Source organism: Mobula hypostoma, chromosome 1, assembly GCF_963921235.1.
Source record: "Mobula hypostoma chromosome 1, sMobHyp1.1, whole genome shotgun sequence".
Lineage (NCBI taxonomy): Eukaryota > Metazoa > Chordata > Chondrichthyes > Myliobatiformes > Myliobatidae > Mobula > Mobula hypostoma.
In genome coordinates this window covers 136956298-136970252 of record NC_086097.1, presented here as the reverse complement: position 1 = coordinate 136970252, position 13955 = coordinate 136956298, and the positions used below count along the sequence as shown (strand labels likewise).

The window sequence follows — 13955 nt, the reverse complement described above, 5'->3', positions numbered from 1 at the left end:
CAATTCATTAAAGCACCCACGTGTTCATGAACCCTCACTCAAAAGGGATGAATTTGCAATACTGTTATGATCTTAAACATGTGCATAAGAACGAATGAGAATGGGATCTTTTTATTCCTGGGCTTGGGAGGGGCGGGAGTGAAACTGCTTTGCAGGAAAAAATCTTTTGGTCAACATGGTGTGGTCTCTGTCAAGCCTGTAGCTCAGACTCAGCTGTTTTTAGGGGTGGACTTGGGGACTGTCCTGGGGTTTGAGTTGGAGGACTGTCCGTGTGCGCAAGTGGGTGGGAGGGTGGAAAGGGGCTTGCTTTGTTGTTGTTGTTTGGTTGCCTTTTGTGTTCCGTTTTGTTGTATTCTGTGTTGTTCTGGCGAGCATTGTAGGTGCCAGAATGTGTGCCGATACTTGCAAGTTGCCTCCAGCACATTCTTAGGTGTTGGTTGTCTACACAAATGACACACATCACTGTTTCCCCCTTCCTTTTCGGTCCTGAAGAAGGATCTCGGCCTGAAACATTGACTGTTGATTTATTTCCATAGAAGCTGCCTGACATGCTGAGTTGCTGCAGCATTTTGTGTGTGTAGTTCTGGATTTCCAGCATCTGCAGAATCCCTTGTGTTTATCACTGTATGTTTTGATGTGCATGTGCTAAACAAATGAATCTGAATCGGAAAGCCATTTTGCAAGGAGAAGAGATTTACAGAGAAAATTTTGGAGCATAGGTGAAAGATTCGAAGAGAGTGCATAAAATGGTGTGTGTTCATAGTCAAAAGGAAAGTTTAGACTACGGGGAGTTTGTGTTATAAGGAGAGATTGGATAGGCTGGGATTATTTTACTTGGAGAGAAAGGAGACTGAGATGTGACGTTGTCGAGAGGTGTTTAACATTGAGCAGCATTGAGTTGCTCTGCTTTCCCCAGAGTTTATCAGAGATTATAGCTTTGACAATGATTTATAAGGGATTGACAATGATTTATGAGGGATTGAGGGGTAGGTTTTTCATACAGGGGGTGGTAATACACTCAGTGGCCAATTCATTAGGTCAGATGTACACCTGGTCCTTACTGCAAATGTGTAATCAGCCGATCATGTGGCAGCACCTCAATGCATGAAAACATGCAGATATGGACAAACGGTTCAGTTGTTGTTCACATCAAATACCAGAATGGGGAAGGAACGTGATTTAAGTGACTTTGACTGTGGAATGATTGTTCATGCCAAACAGGATGGTTTGAGTATCTCAGAAACTGTTTATCTCCTGGGATTTTCATGCACAACAGTCTCTAGAGTTTACAGAGAATGGTGTGGAAAAACAAAAAAAAAACACCCACTGAGTGGCAGTTCTGTGGGTGAAAACATCTTGTTAATGAGTGAAGTCAGAGGAGAATGGTCAGACTGGATCAAGCTGACAGGAAGGCAGTAATAACTCAAATTTCCACATGTTCCAAAGGTGGTGTGCAGAAAAGCACGTCTGCATCTACGACACGTCGAACCCTGAAGTGGATGGGCTATAGCAGCAGACATGTGACAATAAACTGGTCTTTGTGTTTTCTATAACACACCAGTGGCTACACTTCACTTCTTCCATCTCGTCCATCTTCCTGGTCCGTTGCATTAGGAAGGCTAACAGTGTTGATCAAGGATATCTGCCTCCTTGGCCATTCTCATCTGCCCTCTGGTATATAGGATAACAAGCTAATCTAAATCTGAACTAGTACCATTGATTGTAAAATGCTTTGGGACATTCTAAAGGAGTCACAAGGACCCTGTAGAAGAGCCAGTTATTATTTTTCTGCAGCAACGTTGATAACTTGAATTGTTCTATTAAACATCACAAAATCCATTTGCTTTCCAAGAACTAAAAAGTTGTGTTAATGCTTATTGGCTTGGAAATTACCGACAAATGCCAGGTAAGTATTTAAGTAGAACAACTATCCTGCAGTCCCGTACCTAATAAAGTTGCCACTGAGTGTGTATGGAAAGAGCTGCCAGAGGGGCTGGAGAGGTGCAGACAGGTTCATGGATAGGAAAGGCTTAGAGGGATGCAGGCAGATAGAATTTGCTTAGACATGCATCTTGGTAGGCATGGATTATTTGGGCCTGAAGGGCTTGTTTCCATGCTGTATAGCTCTGTAATTCTAAAGGGAATGTTTTAATGGATTTGTGAGGTAGGCGAAGAAATAGCAACAGCCCTGATGAAGGGTCTTGGCCCAAAACTTTGACGGTTCATTCATTTCCATAGATGCTGCCTGGCTTCCTCTAGCATTTGGGGTGTGTGCGTGTGTGCGTGTGTGTGTGTGTGTGTTGCTCACATAGATAGCAAATGGAGCTCAGTGTGGATGTGTGAGGTCATGCATTCTGGGGAAGACAAACAAGGCAAGGTACAGTTTGTTGGGCCAACTGGGAAATATAGAGGAATAAAGAGAGCAAATGTCTCAAGACCCCTGAATGAAATAGTGAATAAGATGTATGAAGTTCTTGCATTCATGAACTAAGGCACGGATTATAAAATTATAAAAGTCCTGACGAAGGGTCTCGGCCTGAAACGTCGATGGTACCTCTTCCTAGAGATGCTGCCTGGCCTGCTGCGTTCACCAGCAACTTTGATGTGTGTTGCTTGAATTTCCAGCATCTGCCGAATTCTTGGTGTTTGCGTTATAAAATTAAGAGAAAATGTGTGGAATCTTTATAAAACATATTAGCAACAGCAAGACTACTATGTACATACCACAATGTTTCCAGTAAAATTATGTAATAATTATGTGGTAGTATTAGTATGCATACTGCTCTTGTACATCCTTTATTCAGGGTCTTGACTGAAACATCAACTATCACTTTGCCTCCATTGGATTTCCAAAGCTTTTTGCTTTTTACTCTAATGTGTCGTTTCCCACTTTAGTGACGGTTGACAATGACGGTTCACTGCATTGATTTTTGGGAGCAAGAGGCAAGGTTTGACCTCTGAGGAGAGATTTAGTACACAGGGCTTGTGAACTGCCTAAGGTTTCGATGAATGTAGGTAATCTCACTCTAAAAGTGGGATTAAAGTGAGAATTGGCAAGGGGTAGTAGTGGAAACGGATATGATAGTGGCATTTGACAGTCTGTTAGGCAAATACAGAAATGTGCAGGGAAAGCAGGGATATAAATTCTATTCAGATTATATTACAAATAACACTGTATCCTTTTCCAAAATATATTAGTTTCATTGGGCCTCATAATTAGCAAAGACATCTTGGGTCAAAGGATCTATTCCTGTGCTGTACTGTTCCCTGTTCTGATGTGACTTAGGCAAGTTGGCTGAGTGGGCAAATGCGTGGCAGATGCAGTTTAATGTGAAAATGTGTGAAGTTATCTATGTTGGTTACAAACACAGAAGGTCATTATTATCTGAATGGTGATAGAGTGGGGAAAGTGACCTGTGTGTCCTTGTACACCAGTCATTGAGAACAGGCATTCAGGGTTAGCAAGCAGTCATGAATGTAAATGATACCTTGGCCTTGAGTGCAATAGGATTTGTTTACAGGAGAAAAATAGTGTCACCACACTGGTGAAACTCTGCCTAGAGCTGGATACTTTCTATCCCCAGCAATTACATTACTGAACAGCGCCTAGTATGATGAGATGCACTCTGGGCTTCACAATCTACCATGTCGTGGGCTTGCACCTTATTGTCTGGCTGCACTGCACTTTATCTGTAACCGTAACACTTTACTCTACACTCTATTATTGCTTTCCCCTTCTACCACCACAAAGCACTGGTGGGATGAAATGATCAATAAAGTTTCTCAGTGTACTGTGGTACATGCACAACAATAAACTAATTTATCCGTTTACTCGGTGGGAGATCTGGAAGGGAACGACTGGTTGTTGGTATGATGAAATGATTATTTCTTTCAGAGAGATGAAGGCAACTGTCCAGCCCTTCCTCATGCCTGCACTTGTTCTCAAGACAGTAAAGGACCACCTGGGCCCTTGGGTCCTCCGGTAAGAGGGTTTGGTTTGAAAGAGGATAATTGGAAGAAAAAACTGGTCTGTAAAAAAAAAAATGCAGCGTCACTTGGTTTCTTCAGCTTTTCGTTGTTGATAATATGGTATTAGTTTCTTGAGTTCAGTATTACTACTGAGGGAGGAAGTTAGACCTTTATAGACAATTGGATTGAGCATCTAATCTGTGGGCACTGCCACTTGGGGGGATATCAAGGCTCTGGAGATGGAGTGGAAGAGAATGGTTCTAGGGGTGAAAGACTTCAGTCCTGAGGAGAGAAGCTGAGGTCAGAGCAGAGGAAGTAAATGGAAGATATGATCAGGGTATTCAAACAGGAATCCCACTTGCTTGAAGCTGCTGTTCTCCAGCTCAATCAGCTCCTGAGCTTTGACTTTGCTACAGGCATGCACTGAGAGAGACAGGTAAAACTGGTTGAAGCAAGTGTTGGGCACCGGGTCTCCCGGAACAAGACAAGGATTGGGCAAGCTTGTTACACAGGGAGCAGGGATGGGGAGAGACATCACAGGGCTGGGGGAGGCAGCCTGCCGCCACACTGGTACTCAATAGGGAAGCAGCTGTGATAAGTCCCAATGGTCAGAATGTTCCTGTTGGTCTCTGAGTATTCCAGGCATCCTGGCATCAAGAATGGATGTGGGGTGTGAATATTCTCAGCAGCCACAAAATCCTTTGGGGAATTCCAGGATTACTTCAAATGGGGTGGTGAACATGGGCGGGAGCTGTTCATTGAAGCAGAACTCCTGGCAAGAAACAGTTGGGCTGAATAGCTTGTGTCTTGATTGTTAATTCTTTTTGAACTTTTTCCCATTTCTAACAGTGCTTACGCTTCTGTTATAACTGTTTCAGCATTTCATTGCAAGGTGTCTTCCTTAGAGCAGTATTCCCAGAGTCTCAGCAATGACTTGCGTGCCTTGACAATATCGATGGCAACAAGTCCGCAGGAGTGATGGGGACACTGTTTGGCACCTGCCAGCAAGTAGTTTGTATTTCCATCAAAGTGCACAGCGATAAAACCAGACTCAGCAGTTTGTGTGTGACACTTGATCATTTGATGGGATCTAACTCTTGCTACTCATTATACAGAAGTATTGATATCGAACTCGCCCCTTCACACAGGGCTCTCATTAACATAGAACTCTTCCACTAATACAGTTTATAATGAACTCTCCCATTGATCTAAAAATCTCCCACTGATACAGAACTTTCCTATTGATGTCTCTTTTACAGGGCAGCCCGGGTTTACGAGGGCCAAGAGGTGAGAGGGGAGAACAAGGTCAACGGGTAAGAGTTTCCAATACAAACTTACAAAAAGCCTGTTAACCTAGCATGCAAAAGCCTTTATTTTTTCCTTTTGAAAATGATGATGATATTCAGTACATTTACTGCTACAGATCCACGCTGGAACTGGAAGTGGAAAACTCAATGCCCCCCCCAACCCGGATCTCAACCTTGCCCCTCCCTGATCCTTCCACCTCTCTCAATCCCATTTAGCCTTACCATCCCGACCCCTCCAACGTCCTTAATATGATTCCATCCAACACCTCATGGTGCCCCCATCCCTCCCAACCCGTTTCCAATCCCACCCAGCCTTACCCTCCCCCAAAATCCCTGGGCAAAAGACAATGTCATTCAGTCTTCAGATCTCTGTGTCTCAGAAGTTTGAAGCTACAGTCTGTAGGTCTACGTGAGCTTCAGGCTGCATCATCAGGCCACTGCCTGTTCGGACCTGGCTGCTGATGTGTCTCTGTTTGGTGCAGGGTCCTGGTGGTCAGCGGGGTGAGATGGGCATGCCAGGTCTTCAGGGTCAGCCTGGGCCACAGGGACCAAGTGGACTCTCGATTCAAGGTCCTCCGGTGAGTGGTTTACACCCCATCCCCCCGTGGGGTCCTTAACTCTTTGACATTAGTAGAAAGTTTTCTTTAGCTTTCCTGAGGTCTGATCTGATTGAACATAAGAATGGCCTGTGGGCAGTAGAACAACACAGACCAGGGGTCATACAGTAGGGGGCTGGTACAATGAAAAGCTTGCTTGCAGCAACATCACCAGGCACGTGGTCACGTGGTACAGACAGCACGCAGAATATAAATTGTACAAGACAGTGAAGAGAAAAGTCACAGTGAATTTGACTCGTATCGTGTTGGGGTTGTCGCTGGTCAGTTTTAAACCATTGGGACTATTCTCCCTGTGATAGAGTGGATGGTGCAAGATAACTTCAACCATCAGCACTCTGAATCAGTGTGGATAACTTCACTCACCTTAACTCTGAACTGAGTCCACAACTTGTGGACTCAGTTTTAAGGACTATTCAACTCGTGTTCTTAATATTAATTAATTATCTATCTATTTATTGGAGTTTCTGTTCTTTTGCACATTGATTGTTTGTCAGTCTTTGTGTGTAGTTTTGCACTGTATTCCTTTGCTTCACTATGAATGCCTGCAGGAAAATAAATATCAAGGTAGTATACAATGATATATGCATACTTTGGTAATGAATTTACTTTGTGAACTTTGAACTTTGAAACTGGATCTGCCACTTTGGGATGAATTCAACCTCCCTTATAGAAACTCTTCCATTACCACCCTGCACCAGAGCTTAAGTTATTAATGAGGTTTTGCTGTCCAGAGGGAAATTATGAATAATGTTTTGTGATCCCTTTAATAACTTCTCTGAGCTCAATTGAGGGCGGAAATCCTCCCATTATTCTTGACTGTCGAAGGTGAAGTTTGATGTCTGAATGGTGTTATCAATTCCACAGGGGAGTGCTGGTGAAAAGGGCGAGAAAGGGCAGATTGGTCCCATCGGTCATCAGGTATGCATTTAATATGTTAACCCAGTCATTCAGCAATTAGAATGGTATATGAATGCTACCACTTAATTATAGTTATTCCTTTTACATCGGGTATTTTTGCATATTTATATTTATTTCAGAATATCTGATTATCAGTTTGAATTTGATAAGGCAGCATAAAATACTGCTGTGTTTTGGACACAATTGTTGGAAAGATTGATAACCTTAGGCATTGCTCAGGCACATGGGAAATGTCACCTGTCCTGTCTTGTTATTTATTTTAACCTGAATTGAAATTATCATTATAAGTGCATATTGCAGCTGGTGGATGCTTCTGTTATCAGTAGGCTTAAGCGTTATCTAAATTGCCTGTTCACTAAGATCCTGACCCTTGCTAAACCCAGTTGCACAAGGGAGGTCATTCAAGGGCATTGCTAAGTGAGTGTCAAAAGGGAGTTTGTAGAATGCCTACGGGATGGCTTTTTGGAGCAGCTTTTCTATAAGGCCACCAGGGGACTGGCTGTTTTGGATTGGATGCTGTGTAATGAACCTGAGGCAATTAAGGAGCTGAAGGTAATGGAACCGCTTGGAAGTAGTGATCATAATATGTTTGAGTTCAGTTTCAAATTTATAAAGGAGAAGCTGATACCAGGTGGATTGATATTTCAGTGGAACAAAGGAAATTGCAGTGGTATGAAAGTGGAACTGGCCCAAGTCGATTGGAAAAGTAAGCCAGATGGAGGAACGGTAGAGCAGAATTGGATGAAATTCCTACAAGAAATAAGGAAAGTGCAGGAAAAATATATTCCAAGAAAAAAGATCATGAATGGAAAAATGACACAAATGTGGCTAATAAGAGAGGTTAAGGCTAAAATAAAAGCAAAAGAGACGGTGTACAAGGAAGCAAAAATTAGTGGGAAAACTGAGGACTGGACAACTTCTTAAAAACTTGCAGAAGGAAACTAAGAAAGTCATTAGGAAGAAAAAGATGAATTATGAAAGGAAGTTGGCAATTAACATAAAAAAGGATACTAAAAGTTTTTTTAAATATATGAAGAGTAAAAGAGTGACACGGGTAGATATAGGACCGATTGAAAATGATGTTGGAGAAATTATAATGGGTAACAAAGAGATGGCAGAGGAACTGGATGAGTATTTTGCATTGGTCTTCAAAGTGGAAGACGTTAGCAACATACCTGATAGCCAGAGGTCTCAGGGAATAGAATTAGGTACAGTCAAGATTACTAGAGAGAAAGTGCTTGGGAAGCTAAATGGACTAAGAATAGATAGGTCTCCTGGACCAGATGAGGTGCACCCACGGGTTCTGAAGGAGGTGGCTTTGGAGATTGTGGAAGCATTGGAAATGATCTTCCAAGAATCAATAGACTCTGGCATGGTTCCGGAGGACTGGAAGGTCGCAAATGTAGTTCCGCTGTTTAAGAAAGGAGGGAGGCAGCAAAAAGAAAATTACAGACATATTAGTCTGACTTCAGTAGTTGGAAAGTCATTGGAGGCGATCCTCAAGGATGAGGTTATGAAATACCTTGAGGTGCATGACAAAATAGGCCCAAGCCAGCATGGTTTCATAAAGGGAAGATCCTGCCTCACCAACCTATTGGAATTTTTTGAGGTAATCTCAAATAAGATTGACAAGGGAGAGGCTGTGGATGTTGTGTATTTGGATTTTCAAAAGGCCTTCGATAAGGTGCCGCATAAGAGGCTGCTTAATAAGATGAGAGCCCATGGAATTACAGGAAAGATTGGAATGGGTGGAGCATTGGCTGATAGGCAGAAAGCAAAGGGTGGGAATAAAGGATCCTATTTTGATTGGTTGCCGGTTGCTAGTGGTGTTCTGCAGGGGTCGGTGTTGGGGCGGCTTCTTTTTACAATGTATAGCGATGATTTAGATTTTGGATTAATTGGTTTTGTGTCTAGGTTTGCAGATGACACCAAGACAGGTGGAGGAGCAGGAAGTGTTGAAGAAACGGAAAGGTTGTAGAGAGACTTGGTCAGTTTAGGAGAGTGGACAAAGAAATGGTAGATAAGATACAATGTTGAGAAATGTACGGTTGTACATTTTGAAAGAAATAATCGGGCAGATTATTACTTAGATGGGGAGAAAATTCAAAAATCAGAAGTGCAAAGGGACTTGGGGGTCCTCGTGCAGGATACCCTAAAGGTTAACCACCAAGTTGGATTGGCGGTAAGGAAAGCGAATGCTATGTTGGCATTCATTTCAAGAGGAATAGTGTATAAGAGTAAGGAGGTGTTGATGAGACTCTATGGGGCACTGGTGAGACCTCATTTGGAATACTGTGTGCAGTTTTGGGCCCCCTATCTTAGATGGGATGTACTGATGTTGGAGAGAGTTCAGAGAAGATTTACGAGGATGATTCCTGGAATGCAGGGGCTAACATATGAGGAGCGTTTTTCGGCTCTTGGACTGTATTCATTAGAGTATAGAAGAATGAGAGGGAATCTTCTAGAAACATTTCGAATGTTGAAAGGGTTGGACAGGGTCGATGTGGAAAGGTTGTTTCCCTTGGTGGGTGAGTCCAGGACAAGAGGCCACAGACTTAGAATTAGAGGGTACCCATTTAAAACAGAGATGAGGAGAATGTTTTTTTAGCCAGAGAGTCATGGATTTATGGAATTCGTTGCCACATACAGCTGTGGAGGCCCGATCATTGAGGGTGTTTAAGGAGGAGATTGATAGGTATCTCATTAGTCAGGGTATCAAGGGATATGGGGAAAAAGCTGGAAGTTGGAACTAGATGGGAGGATAGTTTAGCTCATGGTGGAGTGGCAGAGCAGACTCGATGGGCTGAATGGCCTACTTCTGCTCCTTTGTCTTGTGATCCCGTGAAAAGGAAAAGGCTTGACTTCTGTCAGCTATCACAATCTCACTCCTCATCTCTGAATGAGCACAGGCTGTTAGGGCAATGATAAGGCCCAGGAACAGGCCCACCAACAGTCAGTGATGGACGGAGAGCGTGGCTACTGCCAGGTGTGTCCTCATCTGTTTTCAGATAAATACCATAAGCATCTGCTGGAGGTGCTGCCTTAGAGACTGAGATTTTAAAATGAACCCCCGTCAGGTGGATTTACTGTATCTGCGATCCGATCTCTCAGTCACCTTTTCAACCAGGAGTGACGGGAACCCGGATTATCCTACAATTCAGAGCAGGTTATTTACTTTATGTAGAAATACAGCGTGGTCACAGGTTTCTGGCTCCATGCGCCTGCGGTGCCAAATTAAAACCCTGTGGACCAATTAACCCGATAGCCTGTGCATCTTTGGAAAGTGGGAGGAAACGGGAGCACCCAAGAGAAAATCGCACTGTCATGGGGTGAATGTACATATTCCTTCCCAACAGCTGTGGAACTGAAACTGGGTTGTTGGCACTTCAGCAACCTCTACACGCCAGTGCTGCTCCTCAGTTAACCTACTAACCCATACGTCTTTGGAATGTGAGTGCCCAGATGACACTCACATGGTCATGGGGAGGATGTACAAACTTCTTACAGACAGCGGTAAAGTTGATGTGGGGTCGCTGGTGCTGTGATGATGTTCCGCTAACCACCATGCTGCTGTGCCAGCCTAATCTTCTTGTTACCGCGCCGTGCACTGTAAGCTCTCACCAGTGTCAAAGAGACTACCGCGTTTCCTATGTGGCTACATTTCAGACGAAAATACGTTACTGGTTGTGAAGCCCCTCAGGTGTCAAAGACAAGTCAATCTTATTGTCAGAGATGCACAAGCACATTTTATGCATGGAGGCACTGGAAAATATACCAATAGTGGCATCGCAGACACATGAGACTAAATTATACAAAATTTAAGGGGTGGCAGCAGCACAACAGAGATGCAGGAATGCTTTTTGTGTCTGATTCCATCTTGTTTGTCACTTCTGTGTTCAGGGTCTGCCAGGTCCCCGAGGACTCCCAGGACGAGACGGGCCACCAGGTCAAAGGGTAAGCCTTGATATTCCATCTGGATGCTAATGGATTTACTCTGTTATCCTCCTTTAGGCCCATTTCTCTCACAGAGCCAGCACTGGAGCAAGCCTGGGATTTGGGTGGGTGTGCATTGGCTTGTTGTAGAGCCTGGAACTCTGGAGACTCCAGAGCTTTTTGTTGGGAGTGAGGGGCTATGAATTAGAAAGCCCCAAAACATTCCTTCTATTGAAGTGTATGGATGGTGTGCACAGAGAGGACCACCAACACAGGAGGTGCAGTTCCATGGGAGGAAGAACCATATGGGCAGTGCTGAATCAGATACCCTTGTCTCATTGGACGGGATAGGAAAAAAAAACTTCGGGTAGAGCACAAAACAGGCGCTGATTGGTTATCTTCAATTACTTCTGCTCCTCTGATTGAATTTTACCATTATACATTTTAATTTAGGAGTTGTCTTTAGCATTAATTAGTATTCATTTGGCAACTGAATTTGTTGGCTTCTTTGATTTGACAGACTTCACTAGAGTTTAACTGGCCTCTATCTTCACTAAGTCCCAGACCACTAGGTGTTGTCCTTAATTACTACAAGGCCCTGAACACCACTCAGCTTCCAGATACGGTTTACTGTCATGTAAATAGAATTGGCATACATCCACTAAGCAAAAAAGACCAGTAAAGCCTGCAAGAGAAAGGTTACAGTGAATCATAATCTGTCACAAGCAAAGGACATGACATCAGGAATGACAAAGCTTGGGTAAATAGTTAGTCTATCCAGTCTGATTATTGTACCCAAGTGCTATCGTGTTGTAATGTTTGGTTAATATAGGGGGAAATTGAGTTAGCTGCATCTTTTTCATATTGCCTATTGTACACACTTACCACCTCTCATGGTCTGATACCACCCATCATGCACCACCTCTGCTCCCTCATGATCAGATATAATCCATCAAACACCATCCCCTTCCATCTATACCTTCCCCTGCCCTACCCGCTGACCACTGCCCTTCCCCCATCCCCCTGCTCTAACCCCTCACCCCTGCCCTTTTCCCTCTGTTCCCTCTCCGATCTTCCCTGAAGTCACAGTTCCTGTTTGAGGAGATCTTCTTCCATATCAACATTTCACCAGGCTGTGTGAGGATTTGTTTCTATGAGTCAAGTCTTTCCAGCCTTCACCACAGATGGTTCATAACCTAATTGGCTGTGACATCCAAGGTTTCATTTTTCATACCTCTCAGAAAGTACCTCCTTTTTCTCAGCTGGCTTGACATTTGGGAGTAGATTATCAAGCCATAAATGATGTACTATGAGGATCACAAAGCAGGGAGCTGAATCATGATATGTCGGGGTTGGAGTCCTGCAATGGATTCCTGAACACAAAATCCAGGGTGGTGCTCGGTAATGCAGCACCGAGAGAGTGCGGCACAATTCAAGAAGCAAATCGTAAGGCAGATTTAAAACCCTGCTTTCTCTTCCAAATGAACGTAAATCATTCTTCAAAAGAATCAATACTTCAAAAAAGAGGCTAATCAATGGTGTTGTGGGATGAATATTAATCCCTCAAACACCATTAAAAAGGGATATCTCAGCATTATCACACTGCCTTTGGTGGGAGGGTGCTGTGCACAAACTGCCTGTCACATTTTGTACATTATAGCATGTACCTTCAAACATATTTTATTAGAGATAAAGATTTTTAGGACATCTAAGGTTTTTGAAGGTGCTGTAAGTTCTTCCTGTTGTGACAATAACCAGAATGTGGAAATTTGTAAAATTGAATTTATTGTTTCCACGAAGCACATTTCATTGCAATTGAAATGAATTGTCTGTGGGCTTAAATATATCAGTATGAGTTCATATTTGCAAATTCATGCAATGACTTCTGCCATCAACTTTTGATCCAGGGTCCCATGGGTAAAGATGGATCTGTTGGGCCACCAGGTTCACCTGGGCCAGTGGTGAGTCCATTTGCATGCCTCATCTATACATAAGTATTTAACACTGTTAATTTTTCAGGGTCGACGAGGTATGGAGGGTCCTCTGGGACCATTTGGTTTTCCAGGTGGGAGGGTAAGTTTATTTTATGTAGCTAAGGAATAACACCATAAAATCACTGCAATTGGCTGCACCTTTGCATCCCATCGTTCCAACGTAGTACTTTATGTCTGATCAAGTACCCATTCATCCAGTGAGGGGGCTGTTACCTATTGGCTGTGTGTGCACCTACTGAACATTTTAAATTATGGAATACTCTCGTGGCCCTGAAGCAGAGCAATGATCTGGGATCACTTTATTTTCTGCCGGGCTTTCTTTGTAAGACATATATTGTTGTCTGTGTTTACTTCTAATATGCTTCCATGGCTTCCTATAAAGATTGATCCCACTTGATTCAAAAACTGACCTCTCTCAGCGGTCCATTTCCTTCAATATTTTAATTATCCTTCAACTTTACCACATTGTTTGTCTACCACCACCCGTACTTGTCTCTTCATACTCTCACTTCTTGAAACCAGGCAATGCCTGTTTATAAATTGCCTTAGAATTAGCTCCAGCTGTAACAGTTTAAGGCATCAGCTCGACACCACCTTCACAGGGGGAGTTAACAAAGGGCAATGAATGCCGGCTCTTCCAGAAACCTTTTGAATTCACAAATAAAATCCCAGGGAGGCTACTTTGGGATTATTCACCTCAGAACGACGCCTCTTGTGTGAACTGGATCCATTGTCTAATTTTAAACTCCTTGTTTTGAATGAAATGCACTCTGGGAAGCTCAATGTTGGAGTTGTTGCCTGAAACGGCCACTCTGAACTGAGGTAATATGAGTGTTTTTAGTATTCTTCTGCCATTAGAAGACATCCTTCAATGCAACACCATTACACTGGCGTTTCTACAAGAAATAAAGGTGAATTAGTAGAGAAGACTTGCTTTTCCAATCTCCCAGCATTGGCCTGCCTTCTGTTTACTCTGCCTACCTGTTCAATGGATTCAGCCCATCTGTCAAGAATTGGGATGTGAAAACAGGACACTATTATTATTACTACAGGCAAAACAAACATATGGCCTCTGGTTTTTGAACCCACATTCCCAACATGCATTCCTTGTCTATGAGGCACAGTCCGCCTGTGGGCTAACGAGACTCTCATCATTTGATTCCTCTTTACGGACTTCTCGAAGATCTGTAGAAACTTGAAGTGTTTCCTGCTTCCTG

General features: G+C 43.2%; 1 protein-coding gene across 5 annotated transcripts in view; it reads left to right on the top strand.

The window, feature by feature from the left end:
- col14a1a (collagen, type XIV, alpha 1a) overlaps positions 1-13955 on the top strand; it is a 267320-nt gene that overhangs the window by 219672 nt on the left and 33693 nt on the right. For all 5 annotated transcript variants that reach the window (XM_063056387.1, XM_063056396.1, XM_063056368.1 and 2 more), the window contains 6 exons: positions 3896-3982; positions 5229-5282; positions 5759-5854; positions 6758-6811; positions 10712-10765; positions 12652-12705. In XM_063056387.1, the coding sequence (XP_062912457.1) occupies positions 3896-3982; positions 5229-5282; positions 5759-5854; positions 6758-6811; positions 10712-10765; positions 12652-12705 (399 nt within the window). The remainder of the gene's footprint in view (positions 1-3895; positions 3983-5228; positions 5283-5758; positions 5855-6757; positions 6812-10711; positions 10766-12651; positions 12706-13955) is intronic.